This window comes from Electrophorus electricus, chromosome 7, assembly GCF_013358815.1.
Source record: "Electrophorus electricus isolate fEleEle1 chromosome 7, fEleEle1.pri, whole genome shotgun sequence".
Classification (NCBI taxonomy): domain Eukaryota; kingdom Metazoa; phylum Chordata; class Actinopteri; order Gymnotiformes; family Gymnotidae; genus Electrophorus; species Electrophorus electricus.
In genome coordinates this window covers 183,998-203,647 of record NC_049541.1, presented here as the reverse complement: position 1 = coordinate 203,647, position 19,650 = coordinate 183,998, and the positions used below count along the sequence as shown (strand labels likewise).

Genomic DNA, 19,650 nt, shown 5'->3' with positions numbered 1-19,650 from the left:
CCATTAAAAGCTCAAAAAGGTAGCATGGCTGTCCGAGCCAAGCAGAGACTTAACAGAAGAGAGAATTCTCTTCTATAGATTCAGGATACACAACAGGAAGTTGCATTCACCTTTTTTTTTTTTTTTAAGTTGTGTGTTTTTAATTAATATTGAGATAGGGAGAGATCCATATTTTTAAACACACACACACAGAGTGAGAATGAGAGTGAGGGGGGGGGAGAGAGAGAGAGAAAAAAAAATAATTTGTTGATTTGGATCTTTATTTTAATAAATAACTTTTGAAACAGATTGTGAGAGTGAATATGATGTAGAAATAAACAGGCACTTAAAGGCAGTCTGTGAGGCGTGTGATTTAAACAGCATTAAAAGACAGTAAGAATGAGAGGTCCTTCTCAACAACATTGGGCTCTTAATGATGTCGTCAGCAGTGAGGTCATAACAGTCCGACTGCACCTTTCCTGTTGCTGATGTGAGGTCATCAAGGACAGAAAAACATTTCAAAGTCAGCGAGCTCCCAGTCCGGTTCAGCCGCGGAACAGCACGGCCTGTTCAGAATGATGCTCCTCACTAGTGCATAGAACGCAGGAAATATTTGGCTTTCATAGTCTAAGAGGAGCTAGAAACCTGAGGTTTATGCGCAAATTCAAAAGCAAACTCAATTCAATTCAAAACCATGACAACCCCCAGCACATGCGCTCCTCACAGTGCAGCACTTTCATCTGTGAAACTCAAATCAAGCATCACACACATTCAGAAAACCAATCACTCGTGTCGACGGCACACAGATGCACTCGGACTTTACAAGTGGTCAAAAATCAGAATTAAAGTGTTCGGCCTCTAGTCTGTAAAATGAGATGGCAGACATAACACCGTCATGCTTAACAATCAAACTAGAATCCGCTAATTTAAAACTATGACTAAGTTCAGAATGATTGGCTATTCAGGGTCTTTATATTTTAAACATAAAATGAATCTACAAATATATAAAACTCCTGAAAACTCGAGTACATCTCAGAGTGCATCCACATGCAGCAGTCACTCAAACTTCCTGAACGCAGGTTCAAACGGCAGAGCTTGCAAACCAATGCAGGCATGAGCAGCTATAGAGCCATGTCCAGAAGCAGGACCAGAACCAGGTCCAGAACCAAGTTCCTCAGAGAACAGGTTCCTCACCCAGGCCAGGTGGGCCACACGACCTCAGCTGCGTAGAAAGCTGGAGAACAACTACTGGGGTTGTCTGGGGGCTGAGGTGGGAGCCTCTGTTCCAGGATGAACACGCCACCACACCCTCTCCACCCAGCTACACCAGAGAAGGAGAACATTGTGCTCAACACAAGCCAGGCTTTTGTTCAGAGCACAGAAACACACATGACCAGTAACCTCCATTACAAAGTGGAACTAGCAGTGTTGAAGGTCCCAGTGTCGATTAAAGGGACGTTTCCGTCCAGCAGGCCTGGACCAGTGTTTGGAGGCCAGTGTAAAGGCTCCCCCTCACAGGAGAACTCCATTTGTCCTGAAAACCCCAAGCGCAGTGTTTCTCCATCCTGCTCCTGGAGACCCCTGACCCTGCAGCCTCCAGAGGGCTTCGTTAGCTAAACAGCGAGCGGCTAAGACAGTGGGGCGCTGTAGTGAGCAGGACTAGGAAACAGTGTTGTGAGAGAAGTTCAGAAGGCCAAGCTCACACCTTCACGAGAGCACAGCCAGTCCTGTGGCAACACACACTCAGAAAAAAAGGGTTGAACTAAAACATTTGAAACATTCCACAAGTAAAAACTCAAGTTTATACACACTGTACATAATGCATAGAAATACAGATTAGTAGAACAATGTTGTGAAAAACGCTCAGCTAACAAAAGTGATTCAAAATGAGTCACAAAAAAATAAAAAACAGATCAAGCACCGCCTCCTTTTCTCCTCATTTGCATACAGTGTTGTGGTTGGCCAGTTCATGCATCACTTCCCCTCGTATTTGGGATTGACCACTGTGGTAACGGCACTCTTATAGATGGGATTTTCACCCTGGAAATAAAAACAACAGAACAGAATGAGAACAAGTGCACTGGCCCACCAGGTCAGATCAGGTCGTGTCATCACAGCACGCTGGTGAGCGACAGATCACTCCAAGCACACACCTAGAAACCTTCACAAGGAACGTGACAATACACACGTCTGACAGGTAAGAACAAAATCTGATTTAAAAAAGGCAACAAAAGAAAAACCCAAGTCATCTGAGTAGAGAACGAATGGATGTGCTGCAACGCCGTACGTACAGTTCTGTTTGAGTGGACCACAAATGTTTTAAAGTATATATGTCAGACCACACAATGACACACAAGCCAACAGGACTAAGCCCAACGTTAGAGCCTTTACCCGCCAACAGGACTTTGTTTTGCTCTTTGTTTTATCATAATTTGGTTAAATTCAATCCCAGCATGCCATGCATTACAGATCATTAATCACTTCATCAGATGTGCTCGACAGCACCTGGAGAGGTTAGAGTGAGGTGAGCAGACAGACGGGAAGGAGGAGCATGCAGACAGACAGCTCTCAACAGAGGAGCAGAGGTACAGACTGTAGCTCAGAGCGCCCCGCTTCTGTGTCCATAACCGGGGTTCTGGAACTTATTAATAGGGCTCCGGTATATCGGATTCTCTTGCTGAAGGAGAGATGAGATTCAGAGAAAGGAATTCGATGGAAAGAGACAAAGAAATAGACAGAGACACACACACACACACACAGAGAGAGAGGGGGGATGCAAAGGACAAACAGCTGAGTGAATGAGGGAGAAAGCTAACAATGGTGGATGGGTGTACAGATCCACTAACTAGAAACACGACAACACTTTTCCCCATCAACCACAGAAATGCTTAACAATCTCTGTCCTGTACTGAACTACACTGAACAAAGGTCACGATAGTCTCATAGCTCATACAACTCATGGCAGGTAATGATTCTTTTCATGACACTGAAAAAAAAAAAGTTAAAATGAACCCTTCAGCCATTGGTCAGACAACCAAATAGCCAGTGTCTCTGCAGTCTAGACCAATCTAGATCAGTCCAGATTAACACGTCTTCTGCGACAGTCAAACCTCTCCAGCAGGCATTAAGGGCATTCTGCAGCTACAACTATGACCAGTAAATTATATTTTAAATAAATGTATAAATAAATAGAAATACATACTGTATCCCACTTGGCGTTCATCTTCTCTTTCTCAAACTTTGCGAACTCTCTGCGGTCATGAATAATCATAAGCAGTTTCCAGATGAGAAGCAGGGCCAGACCAATCAGAACAATGCCCGCGACCAAGCCTGCTACGATGGGGATGATGTCGGGACCAGCCGGGCATTCTGGGATTGAAGTGAGGCAAAGAACATGAATGTGGAAACATTTACGAGTCTTTCAGAAAAGGCTGCATCAGGAAACTAGTCTGGCAAAATCTGTCTCCCTCAGAACATTTACTGGCTAAGACGAGAAGCTCCTCTGATGAACCAGACGCACCAGGGCTGTAAGATGGCGTCCCTTACCCAGCTCCTCTACCACGTAGACTTCAGTAGTGTTATTCTTGGTGGCGTAGGTGAAGAAGAACCAGCAGTCATTGGCGTCGCGCTCTTTGCAGTGTGTGAGGAAGGGTTGGCTGTTTGGCTGAGGAAGGTCTTCCTTCTTCTTCACCAGGATGGGTTTGAAGTTCTTGCATGTGGATTCACACACGTCCTTCAGCTCTCCACTCTTAAATGCCAGGCACTGGACACAGTTTCTGTACAGGGAGAAGGTCGATGGGTCAGCTACCCAAGCTAATTACACCTCATGTGTAGTGCCCCGTCAGGGATGTTAGTCTGGAATCACACACACTCAGCATTACTCGGGACTCACTTGTGCTCAGCGCAGACTCCTGGACAGGTGGGGCAGATCTCACAGGTGGGGCCCTGGAATTTTGTGTCGGTGCATTTACACACACCGCATTCGCACTGTCCTCGACCGTTACACTCCTGTCCGTTACTAGCCATACATGGCTGTTTGTCCAGAGGACAGTCACATGCACTGCCTGTGTAGTTAGCGTCACACACACATTTCCTGCACACACACCGACCATGACCTGCCAGACAGAAACACAATGTTGGAGAGACTAAACGGTCTGTGTGAACTGGAGAAAAAGATGAGTGAGTAGACCAGAATGAAGAGATATGAACCAGGTAGGAACCATTTACACTGGAAGCAGAAACATTTTTCTCTCTTTACAGCATGTGGATTCATCTTTGACTTGAGTGACACCTAGTTGTAAATGTCAACTAGCATTATAATAATCTCTCTCTCACACACACGATGTCACAACTACCCCAGACATGTGTCCAACCCTAACCCTATGAAGAACATTCTGTGATGAACATTTTAAAAAGTGACTACTGAGTGTTCATCTTGGGATTGTCCAAAATTCAAACTATAAACGTCAAATGTGCAATGCAAAGATTAGAGATAGGTTAGGTGGGGAGCAAAGGTCATGTTAAGGACCATAAGTTTGTAAACCATGTGGGTTAATGTCTGTGGTTACAATCTGGGTACCAGACACCAGTTCCACAAGGGCATCGGGTCAGCAGCCATTTGATTAAAGATCTGCTAGCAGATTGAGGACATACGACAACTTCTCCTGAACAGTAGTGGACTTTAATGAATGAAGCCGAGCCCATGAGAGATTTAGCACTTTTGTTTTTGTATTTATAACGAGTCAAGTTTGAATACATTTACTAGCAAGTTCTAGAAAAGCCCAAGTCATGGTCCACACTGTGGTTATATGGCAAACAGCATCTGAAATTAAGACCCACCAAATGAGGTAAACCTGGGCATCATCTGGAACTCAAGGCTCTGAACTCAGCCCTAACTCACCCACACTGAACTGGTGGTAAATTTATAGAAAAAAAAAAACCCTAACCCTAAACTACAAAATGTAACTGGAAAATATAGCTAAAAATGTCAGGCTCAGATTGGTTTGCCATCATACGCATGTAGAGAACAATGAAAAAAGCTCAAATATTGGGGGTCTGGTGCGACTGATGTCATGAACACAGGAACTGCAGGCTCTTGTGCTGGAGCAGTGAGGTAACAAGGGGCTCGTACCTCCACAGAGTTTGTTGTTGGAGCGGTCACAGTTGAAGTTGTCACACTCGCAGTACTTCCCCTCATACCGCTCCTCTGGGTTGTCTCTCTTCTTACACTCACACGTCCCACAGACGCAGTCTCCGTTATTACTGCAGATGTCTGTGCCATTGTCCATTCTGCAGTTAGCGTCCAGATCTTCTGTCCTGACGTCGTCTTTGCTACACTCACAAACCCTTCCAATACGACCCTCATTGCACCTGTAGGAGGACGAACAAGTAGGAGTTACACATCTCACATGCAGGTGTGTTCTCCTCTCAGCTCGTGTGCAGGTGTGTGCAGGCGCTCCGGGGCGCTTCCCTCACCTGCATGCCCCGCACTCCAGGGTTCCATTACCAAAGTGACAATCTGGACTGTTGGGAATTCCCGATTTGTGACACTCGCACTCACAAATGAAGTTGAGGACAACCACAACCTCCTCGTTGAAGCCCAGTGGTTTAATCTTTATGGTCTCAGATTTCCCAGGAGATGGACAGCCCTTGGCAGTGATGGCTACATCAAAGAGCACCTACATGACGAGAAAAGAAAGTATGACATCACACAGACCTCATGAGCAAAACGTTAAAAGAGACCTTACTTACGTAGCTGACAACAGTGACCTGATTTGCGGCCAGTATTTACCCAAATCTCTCAGTCATCACAGATTCATCTCTCCCCCCCAACGTCTGATCTCACCTCATCACCAATTGAGATGTTGGAGCACTTTCGTCCGTTGTCTCCTGTCTCACTCACTCCGTTCTTGCAGTGAGACACATATGAGATGGACACTCCCTCAGGGAGCTTACTGTTCTCCAGAATCACCTCAGAGGACAGAGACTGAAGAAACAACGCACAAAGTTAATAAAACGGTGTTCATTACATGCAAACACTCAATACACGCGAGTAATCAGTAACTGGGATACCCTATTGAAACCATTTTTTTTTATTAAAAAAAAAATCATTTTGTTTTTACAAAGCTGTAGTATCAAATTACAGCTATTATAGCAAATCTGTCATATCTCCTACAGCAGTTTCCAGTAGACTGAGCAAACAGAGACGGATACTGATGTGATCTGGTGCTACTCACATTGTAAGCATCGATAATCAGCTTGATCACATTGCTGGAGTTTGCAGACAGTGTTCCTACAGCAGACTTGGGAATGAGGTTCTTAAGCTCCTGCAAACAAATGGTCATCATTTGGGAATCTGATTTGGCCATCCTGCAATCTACAGACATCTCTGTTTACTTTCAGTGAGGTGTCTGCCACAATCAGGAGCTTCAGGGCTCTTACTTTACGGACAGGCTGGGAACTCTTACTTTATAGACCGGCTGGAACTCTTCAGTCACTGCAAATATGGTCTGAATATTGTTGTCACTCAGCTTCTGGACAAGGTGGGCGATGGAAGGGTAGTCCTATAAGTAAAGATGGCGATCAGTACTCTGTCTGTGTGTGTGTGTGTGTGTGTGTGTGTGTGTGTACACTGCCAGGTCCTGGATTACAGCAGGCTTACATAGTAGTGGCTCATTGTGTACATGTTGTTCGTCAAGTGACATTTCCCATCATTGGGAAGCACAATGCCGCCTAGTTTCCCATCTCCAGCGAAGTGGAAACCAGCGTCCGTCGAGAAGACTAGCAGTCGAGTCACATTCCTCCAGCCTATCTGCTCCTAAAAAACCCAAACAAAATAAATGCATTTCAGAGATGACAGAAAAAAATACCTTCTTGGAAGAATTACAGTTAAACACAAGCAGAACTACTTTAAGGCCTATAAAAACATACCAACCCTACTCAGACCCCAACCCTCCAAAACCTTCATTAGGTGGGTTCTTAAAAAACACTTGCACAACACCCCCTACGTAACTGCCTCCCTGTACACATCACTGTAGTGGGACAGAGGACTTCACGCACTGACTAGATGACTCCGGTCTTGTGGACAGTCTTACCCCACACACAGCGACCTGCATGATGGCGTCAAAGCCCCCCTCTGGAGAGTCCAGGTTTCCGGAGATCTGCTGCTGGCTGACCAGGGTGTTGAAACGTTTCCCGTCCTCAGTCAGACTCAGCACGTTCTTGTAGCTGAAGGGACTGGTGCAGTTCTGATCCGAGGTGCAGGGGTTCAGAAGCTTGGCTGGCGTCGTGCTGATGTAGGGCATTACAGTCTTCTCCACAAAGGAACCAAACCCTGGCAACAACCAGTAGATATGTAGGACACACAAACAAATTTGGACAACATTTGGAAAGTCTGCAACACAACCAAATGTAACGTACAGAGTGAAGTAGCTCTAGTGTGACACATACAATGAGCTTAAACGGATCCGTTTTAAAGCACAAGGTACGAGAGTCACCCTGTCTAGACACATTTCAGCAGCTATTCTGGTACAGCTGCCACTTTCTACTACGTTTAGGGGCACAGTTTATGAAGCAGCCCTACCAATCCTGAAGTCTGATGTGATGGTCTGCATTTCATGCATCAAGTCTGTTCCCAAGTTCTTCACATTCTCCAAATCATCTTTCATGGAGTAACTGAGGTCCATCAGATAGTACATGTCAATGGGGTAATCCTCAGCACGTTTGAACCTCAGAGAAAACTTCTGCTGTTCACCTACAACACAAAGGCAATCAACTTAACAGAGCAGAAGGTGTTAAGAACAGAATGAGCCCTAAACAACCCCCAGTCTACGCTAACAGAGCGAGACCCTAACGAGCTCCAGTCTACACTAACAGAACCTTGAGACAGAGCCAGAATTGTGCAGTTTCTTGGGTTGCTTGACATACCCATGTAGACTTTTAAATTACAATTGTCTAACTATTTTTCCCCCCCAAAAAATAGTAACTAATACTAACTAATGAACACTAATGACTAAACTTAGCAGGGACCAGTAAGAATGATGTGCAATCCTAACTGGCCCCCGCTAGCATCCATTTCTTATTAACAATGTTAGCATTTTTGAGTGAAATATTTCTGAACATCACTGTAGTGTTGTGACTGTAGCGGAGCTGAACTTTGCACCTGCTCTCAGCTTGAGTGTGAGTTTCTGAGGCTGAATCTGGGTGATCTGGTCTGGCTTCAGCTTCTCCGACCCGTCTTTCTTGCGGTTGGTGACGGGTTTGTTCTCGTCGATGGTGATATTTCCGCGTGGGTTTTCTACTTTGGAACAGCCCTTACTCTCCAGAGCCTTGATCTCATCACAGCGTGCTGACTTCGACTCCCCCTGCTTCAGAAACGCCTGCACACAGTGCACCACCAATTACTGCTGGCAAAGGCTAAATTAACACCACTCACAAAATGGCTGAAATGAGGATTGTTTTTTCTTTCACCCGAATAACCAGAATTCTATTAATCTGGTAATAATTCAGTGGTCAAAGCAGCCTAAGTGAAAAGCACCATTATTTAGAGCAGGGGGTTAAGCTCTGATCCAGGAGGGGTGGAGGTGTGGGAATTCCTGGAGGTGTGGGAATTCCTAATCCAACACCTCAGGACTACCAGCTTCACCAGGGCTGTTTCTTTTCAACAGCCCTGGTGGGGCCTATGAAAAAAACAAAAAAACAAAACCTGCATGATCTCTGTGAGTTTACGGGGGACAAACTCCCATTTTATTGACTGCATTCTAGACAGTGAATGCAGGTACCCTGTACAATGCATCCTGAGATCTTCCAACACTAACCCCAACCGCAACTCTGGAGAGTGCAGTAGGTTTGGGTCTTCTGCAGTTGTAGCCGAGCTCGTCAAGACAGGTTCAGCTCACAGGTCAGCAGCGTGTGCTTGGGATCGTCTTCTTCTTGGTTGAGGTAGCTCTGAGTTTGTTTCAAGTTTCAAGTTTGGTTTATTTGTCACATACATAGTCATACACAGTATAACTCGCAGTGAAATGGTTTGCTTACTTTGTCTTACAAGGCTTCTTGTCTAAATCTAATTACGTTTTTTGCTGTTAGCTGTAATTACTCACTGCAGGTGTGGTTTCACCTGGGCCTTGGGTGTGAACTGGGGGCGGACTCAGCACTTAATGAACTGTTAAATTAGGACGACTCCTGTTCAACACCTGCAGAAGGCTTTCATTGTCATCTACCACCCTCCAGGTTTCCTAGATAATTTCAGAGATGAGCTTGATGTCCTCCTCAGTCAATGTCCACTGAAGAAAACTCACTCATTCTCCTTGGTGACTTCAACCTTCCATCAGACAAGCTACATTCCTCCTGCACCCTTCCACTGTTAATGTCATTTGACCTCACTTTCAACCACTCTCCTCTGACTCACAGAGCCGGCAATGATCCAGACCTGATCTTCACCCGGACCACCACAACCTCAGACATCGCAGTCACCCCCCTCCACCTCTCGGACCATCACTTTATCCTTCTCTCTCTCCCTTCCTTCTCTTTTCATTCAGACCCCCCCCCCCCCGATGTGTTGTTCCTCCTTCTGTTGCAATCTGCACTCCATAACTCCCGCTTCCCTTACTTCAATTATTTTGTCCGCCCTTCCTCACAATGACTGTCATCTCTCTCTCTCTGGATACAGTTACTAATACTTTCCCTTCTAAACTCTCATCAATGAATCTTCTGTGCCCTCTCTCCTCTAGACCTGTGAGATCTTCCCCACCTGCCCCCTGGCTAACAGAAACACTCCGCTGCCACCGGAGAGAACTAAGGACTGCAGAAAAGCAGTGAAGGAAATCTCACCTAGAATCAGACCTCATACCAGTCTCTCCTTTCCAAGTTCTCATCTGAAGTAGCATCTGCAAAGTTGTCCAACTACAGAGGAAAGTTTGAATGATCAGCACCTGATCTATGCAAGCTGTTCACTATTTTTTCTTCTCTCTTTAACCCTTCCCCTCATCTCTTACTCCTCAGTATTTCATCACTTTCTTTGAGATGGTTGCAGCAATCCTTCTCCTCTGTTTCTACTCTTCCCTCCAGTCCTTCTCCTCTGTTCCCATTCCCCTACATCCAACTCTCTGGTTTATTTTTCTCCTCAGACAAAATTCTTCAACTCCTGACTTCCAGCAATCCAACTACATGTCCGCTGGATCCCGTTCCTTCCACTCTGTTCCAGACAATCTCAAGAGATCTGCTTCTTTTCATCTCTGTCATCAACAACTCCTTATCTTCTGGACATGTACCACAACATTCTTCTCTCTGTTCTCTCCAGCCTTGGTGTGACTGGCTCTGCATGGAGATGGTTTCAGTCCTATCAGGTGACATGGAGGATCCACACCCAATCCATGCAGACCCTCCACTGGTGTCCCCCAGGGCCAAGTGTTAGGCCCCCTTCTCTTCTCTTTGTATAGTCATTCTCTTGGTGATATAATATCTTCTCATGGCTTCTCACCCAATTCATGCTTTCTCTTTCCTTTTCTTTCTTTCCTCACCCTCTGACACGCAGGTCTTCAGACATATCTCAGCATGCTTGACTGACATTGCGTCATGGATGACAACCCACCACTTGAAGCTGAATCCCAGTAAAACAGCTTCTGAACATCACAGGAACTGCCAGCCCTTACAGTTTTCTTCAAGACCTCGCTGGTATCACCATCTGAAGCTGCCCGTAGTCCTGGGCACAACTTTGGATAACCAGTTGTCGTTCTCAACTCACGTTTCAAATCTGACCCGGTCTTGCAGATTTATGCACAGAGAGAGAGAGAGAGAGAGAGAGCACTCTCTTTTCTAATGCCCCTCAACTCATAACACTCCACTATACTGAAGTTTAGTACTTCAGTTTGTGTAGTTACTACAGTGTAGTACTGAGTTACAAAAGCATTTAAAGTCACTGGATTTCAGTATTTTGAGTTACTGGAGTATTTGCAGGATTCAGTATTTTGAGTTACTTACTTCTGTGCTGCACCACCCACACATCTCTCCAACCTGAATACATTCTCCACAAGACTGAGCTGATGCCTTAGTACATTCATTACCATCTAGAGAGAGAGAGAGAGAGAGAGAGAGAAAGAGAGAAAGAGAGACACATACAAAATTTACCACCAATAAACATCAACCACTTAATGATTTGCTGCAAAACAGTTCGTACGTTTGCTTATTCTAAGAGCTGGGTCGCCATTTAATCACACCATTATATCTTGCAGGCTTTTAAATGCGAAGACGTCTTGGAACGTTAAAGACCCGCTGTCTGCATAACGGTTCCGCTAAAGGACCCGCTGTCTGCGTAACGGTTCTGCTAAAACGTTGCACCCCGTGACAGACATTTACCATCTTCTGAGCGGTCATGGATCTGAAACCGTGGTGCGGTCGACCCGATTTGCAGCTCAGCCACCTGTGAACAGCTAAACTATAACAAAATAAAAGTCACCCAGCTGGCCTCATGCGTGTGATCTTACCTAGTTGAGCGTTGCAGACTGAGACTATCCCCAGCAGAGCTGCCATCACCACCACCTTCACCTCCATCTATAAAAAACACACGACAGAGACAGACAGCAGAGTGAAGCCAAATGCTCCATCTAACGTGTGAATCTCTCCACACCAGAGAGATCTCCATCTAAACCATCCCCACGTAGCAGAGACCTGTGCTGGCATGGCTAAGACAGGCTGGTAGGGTTCCGAACCATCATGGACCCTGACCGCTAACGGGGAATCCATGCAAACATATAGCGCTTCTATCTACAGCTTTCATTCAGTAACAGTGTCTTTGTTCTACACTACCTCATTAAATTACAGTGTGTGTGTTGATAAAATAGGAATGATCAAATCATTTGACCTCTGTAGGAATAGATTAAAGACGAGAATCGTGTGAAACTTACTGGAAATAAACAAAAGCCATGCAAAAACAAAGGAGGTGAGCCGAAGGCGTGATCTGTGTCTGTAAATCTCTTCCAGCTGTGGCAGATTAATAGCAAACAAGACGTGTTGCTACTCAAAAGATTTAATTATTTTAGAATCTGCAATAAAAGATTGTGACAGATGTGTGTGTGTCTCTCTAAACACAGCTGGGTTGGCAGTTCCAAGCAAATAAAACACACTACAGTCATCATCACATTTAACTATATAGAACTATATAGACTACATGAACTCTAATACAATATATAAAAACACTAAGAGTTTATTTGATGAGCACTCCGGCTAAGGCCCGGCCCGTGAGCACTCACTGCAGAAAAGGGCATGTCTCTGCACCACATTTCAGCCCCAACACATGCCAAACCTGTAAAATTTGCAAAGACAAATACACTGATGTCATTTCCTGTTTTTAGTGTCTGCAAAGAGAATGGCGAGTCTTTAGAGATAACGTGTCTAATACAGGAAAGGGCTAGACAACAGATCAGTGTTTCAGTCTTCTGAGAGTCTAGACAACACACAGCTCCTGTGCTGAACCGGGGTCTTAACAAAAAGACAAAAACCAGTAATGAACCTTGAATGTGTGTCACCACTAGAGTTTATATATGCAACAGCAGCATGCACTATTCAGCATTCCACTTAGCTGGAGTAAACCAGAGAGAGAGAGAGAGAGAGAGAGAGAGAGAGACAGAGAGGTCTGCATGCCCATATATGGTAAAGCAATTTGAAGTCTGTTGTCTCAGGAGTTCACCCCCTCACCTCATACTTGTGTCTGAACATGTCCAACACATTTACAAACTCTAGTGACAAAACCCAGTAAAGTTCTACTGACAAAATCAAATAAGCATTTAAAAGTTGCCATGACGAGGCTTTAACACACTACTGGTTTGGCCTTACTGGGTCTGGAAGAGAAAAACTAACAGCTCCCCAAACCACACACACCGTCACACCACTCAACACCCTCAATATCACAAATGCATTTCATGTTTTGTTTTAATCAAACTGTCCTAGCCAGTATGTTTTAAGAGTTACTGTGTGTGTGTGTGTGTGTGTGTGTGTGCGCGTGTGTGAGAGAGAGTGTGTGCGTGCGCTGCCAATAGACCTTCAGCAGCAACAACCACAATGTTACTAAGACCAGTTGGTAGTCACCAGTCATGACTACGTGCCACCATCAAGAGTCCAGACCAGTTTTGTGTTACAACAAACCTGACAGGAAGTGACCTTGTTCTGCTGCAACCGCCACCCCACCCCAAACACCCTCTTCCTGTGCAACTCAACTGGACACACACAGAAACAGAGAAACAAAGCTTTTCCCTCCATACAGACTTTACATATCACTACACACACGTAATGTCCCATGTTTAGTGTCTGTGTGTATCGTATGAGACTGAAACAAATGAAACAGGATGAATAACCACTACAGTGACTCAACACCCTTAAACGTTATCAGACTTGTGTAACGTACACTTACACTGTTGACACCTCAATAGGATTTTTATTGCAAACAAATTTCATTATAAATCAGCAGATCTTTAAAAAATTAAAAACAAAAAATGTTGCTTTTGTAAGATTTATGCCCTTCAGACTAGTACTGGGAAGAACAACCTCTCACTGCAAAACCAGTTTTTAGTTTGGGGGCTGGGAGACGCTCAGTCAGGTGGGACTTGGCTGCACGGATCTTTTCGTCTTTAAACCCTCCTGCTGCTTTGGACATGTGCTTGGAGATCAAAGGTGGACATCCTCCCAACCTTTAGATGTGGGGGACATCTGCCTGTGCCCCCCGCATGTCCACACGTCTGCCTGTCCCCTGCACATCTCTACATGATGCTTCCCGTTTGCTGAGGAATGGCCAAAAACCTCCATTTTTGGACTGCATGACCCCATATGACCTTATGACACATTTAACTGACTCAGTCTGATGGTTACTGGTTAACTAAAGGCAAGTTCTGATTCATTTGTTCTTCCACACAGGCCAGCTGTATGCAGAGCTCTTCACTCCAGTCTCAGACACAAAGGTCTCTCTGGCTTTGACTGTTGGTCTCTTTCTTCCCTCACATCAGCCATCTCAGAGATGATGGAATCTGTATTATCCCACCCAACATAGTCCCATTTCCTCACATTTGATTACTAGTCCAGTGCCTGAACCACTGAGACAGCATACACACCCTACACACAGCCACCTCACCATGCACAACCATCTGATTACTAGTCCAGTACCAGAACCACTGAGACACCACTGCCCCCCATATATCTTGTGTCGCTGATGTCCTTAGAAAGCTTTTTTTTCCTTTATTTGCACTTTCCTTCAGATTCACAATCTGACCAAATGGTACTTGCATTAAGGAAAAAGGGACCTTTTCTCCAGAACTGTTTTAATGATTCCCAGTTAGGGTATGGGGGTTCCCCTCTCCCCCAGGGAGCGGCGACATTTTCAGGCCTGTTCTGGAGGAACAATGACATGGGAACCAACCAATAAGATTACAGCTTTAACTCTTCCCCACCCCAGGAGACATCCTCTCAGAGATGTTCCATAAATGGCTCCATGTGTCACCATTCTGAATTCCTCCAGCATTTTAGCTCCACACTGAGGAAGCGCCAGACCAACAGGCCCAGCAGCTGTGTACTCACTACAGACGTCCAGACTGCACGTGGAAGGAAGGCCAGCAATGTTTCCATTAAGAGAAGCTCCTGGAACTGCAAACTGCTCATACTGGGTTGAGTATCACAGGCCACTGGTCACTCCCTCAACCACATGGCATAGCCAATGAGCCATTTACGTAATTAAAATCTGCTGCTGTTCTTCAGCTCTCTCTCTCACACACACACACACACACGGAGGACCATGTGTCTCCACGGCTGGGATGGAAAACTCCACCTTTACTTGGCTTAACTTTTTCCTCATAACTGATACTCCAAACCTCTGATTAATACTAATGCTGCTGATCTGGGCTCAGACTGCTCCTGTTTTTAATTCTCAAGGCCAAAATACATCAGTCAGGCTTTGAGAACTCCAAAGTAGATCTCCAGCTAGTGCACCCCAGAGCTCCGGGAGTCCGCACAACCACTCAACTACAGACGTACTTGCCTCATTGTTAACACGACACAGACAGGAAGTGAGTCAGACCACCAGTGGACACGCTCAGCAGATCAGAACACAGTTTGAACATACAGTGCTCATCGGACACCTGATCTGGGATCAGCTCTTATGGCATAATGAAATGTAAGGGCAGGAAAAGAAATTGGATTTAGAACCGTGACAAACACTGAGACACAACGGCAGTGAGACTTGCATCTCTGGTGTCTTCTGTTCCAGTCTGTGCTCTGCTTTAAAACATCCAGTTTTACTCATCAGCTAACACACAGAACACAAACTCGTAGGAAAAGTGCTGAGGTCAGTCAGAACACAAACCTGAGCCCATGTGCAGTGGCTGGCACTGCTCTGGGATCTGCTGGGCATGTCATGTAATGACCCCATCATCCTACCAATGTCAAAGAAATCCCATTTATATGGTGAAAAGCAGAACTGAGAAGTGGTCCGCCTTCTACACCTGCATGCATGGCCCTACGTACACGCTCCTCAGACCAGACTGCTGCTAGACGCTCATTGCTCCTTATGTAAGGTGCCTCAGGCTAGAAGCTCTGGACGTTAACGCAATTAAAAAATAATACATCAATGCATGAATAAAAATGTTTGTTTTTGTTAAACAGATTATAAAGCTAAAGTGTTTTTAGTTTTGTGGAGCACTTTAGAAAATACATTATTGAAGTTTGTTGCTGTTTAAGGTACGGATCATTCACAGGTGATAAGTTGACCTGGGAAGTAAAGGTTTGTTCAAGATGGTGTTCTTGTGACAGTTGTTAATCTCCAACATTTACATCTTTCATTAAGGTTTGTAAGTAGGAAACTGGCTAACAGGCAAAAAGCAACACCGCATAGGAGTAAAGTCATCCAGCCAATAGCACCCATGGGGGCTACAGATCACACTTTCTCTTCACTAGTGACCAGCTAACCTAATATTCTTACAAACACATGGAGTTGTTTGGGATTTATGCTGCTACATATTTTTATACATTCATGACTAAACACCACGTCAGACAGACCTGTTCTGTTAGAGGCCTCACAAATACAGTCAGACACTAGGGGGTTAAGCATGCGCTCACACACACAGTCACTCAGCTGTTTGTTATAAACGTTTTTTGGAGCTTGTGTGTCACTCAGGTTATGGATGTGAAGCTCAACAGAATTACTCAGCAAATGACACAACCTGTCTATAATTAACACTGTTCTATTAGCGTTACCTGTCTATAATTATAACTGTTCTATTAGCGTTACCTGTCTATAATTAACTGTTCTATTAGCTTTACCTGTCTATAATTAACACTGTTCTATTAGCGTTACCTGTCTATAATTAACACTGTTCTATTAGCGTTACCTGTCTATAATTAAAACTGTTCTATTAGCATTACCTGTCTATAATTATAACTGTTCTATTAGCGTTACCTGTCTATAATTATAACTGTTCTATTAGAGGACGAAGTCCAGGGTCTTAGGAACGCATGCCCTGTAGGGCGGCTGTATAAATCTGGTTGGGGTTAAACAGATGGATGTTTCAACACTGCATTTCCTGTTTTGCTGTGCTACTCTGAACTCACTCTCTCTCTCTTTGTTAGAAGAGTGGGAGAGATCTCAATCCGACACTGTAAAACCACATTATTATTAATTATTACTACTACATCCTGTTCTAGTAATAAGGCTCTACTAATTCAGCTCGTGGTAATAAAACAGCGGTGTGGGAGCGCTCGGGCATAGTATGTTAGGGGTTATGCTTTCAGTCCAGATTGACAAACGACTCCAGAATAAAACTGGATTTAAGATGCAGGGCTCTGAGGTTTGTGCTGTCTAATTCCAAGTCCAGATATGGAAAAGGGCTGCACCTTCTAACGGATGGAGAGAGGGAGGATGGCGCAGTGCCCGTCCCTGCGCGCGACAGACGAGTCTAGGGTGTGGACCAAGTAGAAGCTTCGTTAGATTACTGTAGTTCTTGGAAACTCTTCTCTCAGCACATGATCTACGTTTCCACTGTAACATATATCTAACTGGAACAGAGGTTTACTGGGGCCTTTTAAAGTTCGTGTGCATCCGTTTCCAGTTGTACCAGTAAAGTTTTAAAGCCGGTAGGGTGAATAACGAAGCTGTGGGAGACATTTCCATTAGGACAAGATTAACTACCGAATAAAGCCCCGTTGGCCAGGCCTCAGTGGCTAGTCCCCAGTCCTCCCAGCAGGGCAAACCCAGTCCCAGTCAGGAGGATAAAAACATTGTAGAACAAGCAGCTGGGAGCCGAGCTCCAAACCCCCATCCGACGCCTCGTACCCCACACCCACACGACCGCAGAAGACTCGCGACGCCCGAGGGACTCCAAGATGCAGCACGAGTTCTGAAGACTGCGCGCGCGTCGCAGTGGAGCCCGCGTGCATGTCTACCTTCACAATTAGCAGTTTTAGTTTTAATCTTCTGCACACAAATTCTTACCTTAACACGAGTTCACCGGCGGCAATTCAACACGACCAAGTGTTCAAAGCAACATTTGTTAGTAGGAATATCCTCGCGTGATCCCGGACTCTGCTTTTTTCGCTCTCGCGCTCGGTTGCGGAATTTATAGCCGAAGTCTACGATTACCAGCACGCGCCGATATATGCGTATACATAGAAATATTACAAAGGGCTTCTGGGTCCTTTTATGTTAAAACGACAGTGTAAAAAGGTCACGGATCAAATACAAAAACGAGACAAAGGGCAACGAGCCGAGCTCGACCTAGCTCACGAGAGAGTAGCTCACGTTCCGGACGGCGGACGTGGATAGGCTCGTGCCACTCGCTCTCTATCTAGAACCGCCCACACCGGAAACGCAGGCGGAGCCGTGACTCAGCGCCGTTAACGCTGCATGGCGGGTGGTGTGCACGGCGATGACCTTTAACACCAGCACGCACACCTGCAGTGTCTCACACAGCCTGACTACTGGCATTACTGCTGACCTCTGGGGTCAGGACACCGGACCAGGGTGTTCGGAACATACATTTATACTAGTGAAACGCACTTTATACTATAAATACTGTTTATGCAAACACTTATAAATACATTGTAAACACATACATATGCAGTACCAGGCAAAGGTTTGGACACACCTGAATGAATATGTGTTTTTATAGTCTTAAAGTCATTTTAATCTTATGGTTTATACTTAAATTTGCTTTTAATACAAATACAAGTAGTGAAAGTTGAAATCTTGTATATGAATTGATTTTCAAAACATAATAAATAATAAAGAAAATGTTAGTCGATCACATACGAGTTATCACAGTCACAAATACAAGTTATAACAGTCACATATGAGTTATCACATGAGCTATCACAGTCACATATGAGTTATCGCATAGAAAGTAATCACAGTCACACATACGAGTTATCACAGTCACATACGAGTTATCGCATACAAGTTATCACAGTCACACATACGAGTTATCACAATCACATATGACTTATCACATATGAGTTATCACAGTCACATATGAGTATCACATACAAGTTATCACAGTCACATATGAGTTATCACATATGAGTTATCACAGTCACATATGAGTTATCTCATACAAGTTATCACAGTCACACATACGAGTTATCACAGTCACATATGAGTTATCACATACGAGTTATCAGTCACATAGGAGTTATCACATATGAGTTATCACAGTCACATATGTGTTATCACAGTCACACATGAGTTCTCACAGTCACATATGAGTTATCACATGAGTTATCACAGTCACACATACGAGTTATCACAGTCACACATACGAGTTATCACAGTCACATATGAGTTATCACATATTAAATCAGTCACACACGAGTTATCACTGTCACATATGAGTTATCACAGTTACATATGAGTTATCACAGTCACATACAAGTTATCACAGTCACATATGTTATTACAGTCACACGAGTTATCACAGTCACATATGAGCCATCACATGAGTTATCATAGTCACACATGTTATCACAGTCACACGAGTTATCACAGTCACACATGAGTTATAACATATGAGTTATCACAGTCACACAAGTTATCGCAGTCACATATAAGTTATCACATACGAGTTATCACAGTCACATATGAGTTATCACATATTAAATCAGTCACACACGAGTTATCACAGTCACATATGAGTTATCACATGAGTTATCACAGTTACATATGAGTTATCACAGTCACATACAAGTTATCACAGTCACATATGTTATTACAGTCACACGAGTTATCACAGTCACACATGAGTTATAACATATGAGTTATCACAGTCAGACAAGTTATCGCAGTCACATATAAGTTATCACATATGAGTTATCACAGACATTAGTTATCACAGTCACATATGAGTTATCACATGAGTTATCACAGTCACACGAGTTATCACATACGAGTTATCACAATCACATGAGTTATCACATACGAGTTATCACAGTCACATATGAGTTATCACATATGAGTTATCAGTCACATATGAGTTATCGCATACAAGTTATCACAGTCACATATGAGTTATCACATACGAGTTATCAGTCACATATGAGTTATCACATACGAGTTATCACAGTCACATATGAGTTATCACATATGAGTTATCACAGTCACATATGAGTTATCACATACGAGTTATCAGTCACATATGAGTTATCACA

At 44.2% G+C, this 19,650-nt stretch overlaps 1 protein-coding gene across 2 annotated transcripts; it reads right to left on the bottom strand.

Annotated features, from left to right (window-relative positions):
• Positions 1 to 242: 242 nt before the first annotated feature.
• LOC113568006 (integrin beta-1-like) lies at positions 243 to 17,768 on the bottom strand. Of its 2 annotated transcripts, XM_026996162.2 has the most exons (17): positions 17,444 to 17,768; positions 11,460 to 11,526; positions 10,957 to 11,042; positions 8,141 to 8,357; positions 7,562 to 7,732; positions 7,074 to 7,312; positions 6,641 to 6,796; positions 6,447 to 6,542; positions 6,216 to 6,305; positions 5,825 to 5,965; positions 5,455 to 5,657; positions 5,111 to 5,349; positions 3,872 to 4,094; positions 3,526 to 3,755; positions 3,182 to 3,348; positions 2,573 to 2,656; positions 243 to 2,019 (listed from the first exon to the last, which is right to left on the bottom strand). In XM_026996162.2, exons 2-16 carry the CDS (start codon positions 11,524 to 11,526, stop codon positions 2,579 to 2,581), a joined length of 2,403 nt encoding a protein of 800 aa, XP_026851963.1. In that variant the 5' UTR covers positions 17,444 to 17,768; the 3' UTR covers positions 243 to 2,019; positions 2,573 to 2,578. The 2 variants fall into 2 exon arrangements, with proteins under 2 accessions (XP_026851963.1, XP_026851965.1); XM_026996164.2 differs by lacking the exon at positions 2,573 to 2,656 and having other exon boundaries at positions 17,444 to 17,767.
• Between the last annotated feature and the right edge of the window lie 1,882 nt (positions 17,769 to 19,650).

Excerpts from the sequence above, each read along its gene's own strand:
- LOC113568006 (XM_026996162.2), bottom strand. The coding sequence starts at position 11,526 with ATGGAGGTGAAGGTGGTGGTGATGGCAGCTCTGCTGGGGATAGTCTCA. Across the intron at positions 7,733-8,140 it reads CACACTCAAGCTGAGAGCAG|GTGAACAGCAGAAGTTTTCT; the intron begins GTGCAAAGTTCA and ends TTTGTGTTGTAG. Across the intron at positions 4,095-5,110 it reads CAACAACAAACTCTGTGGAG|GTCATGGTCGGTGTGTGTGC; the intron begins GTACGAGCCCCT and ends TCTGTCTGGCAG.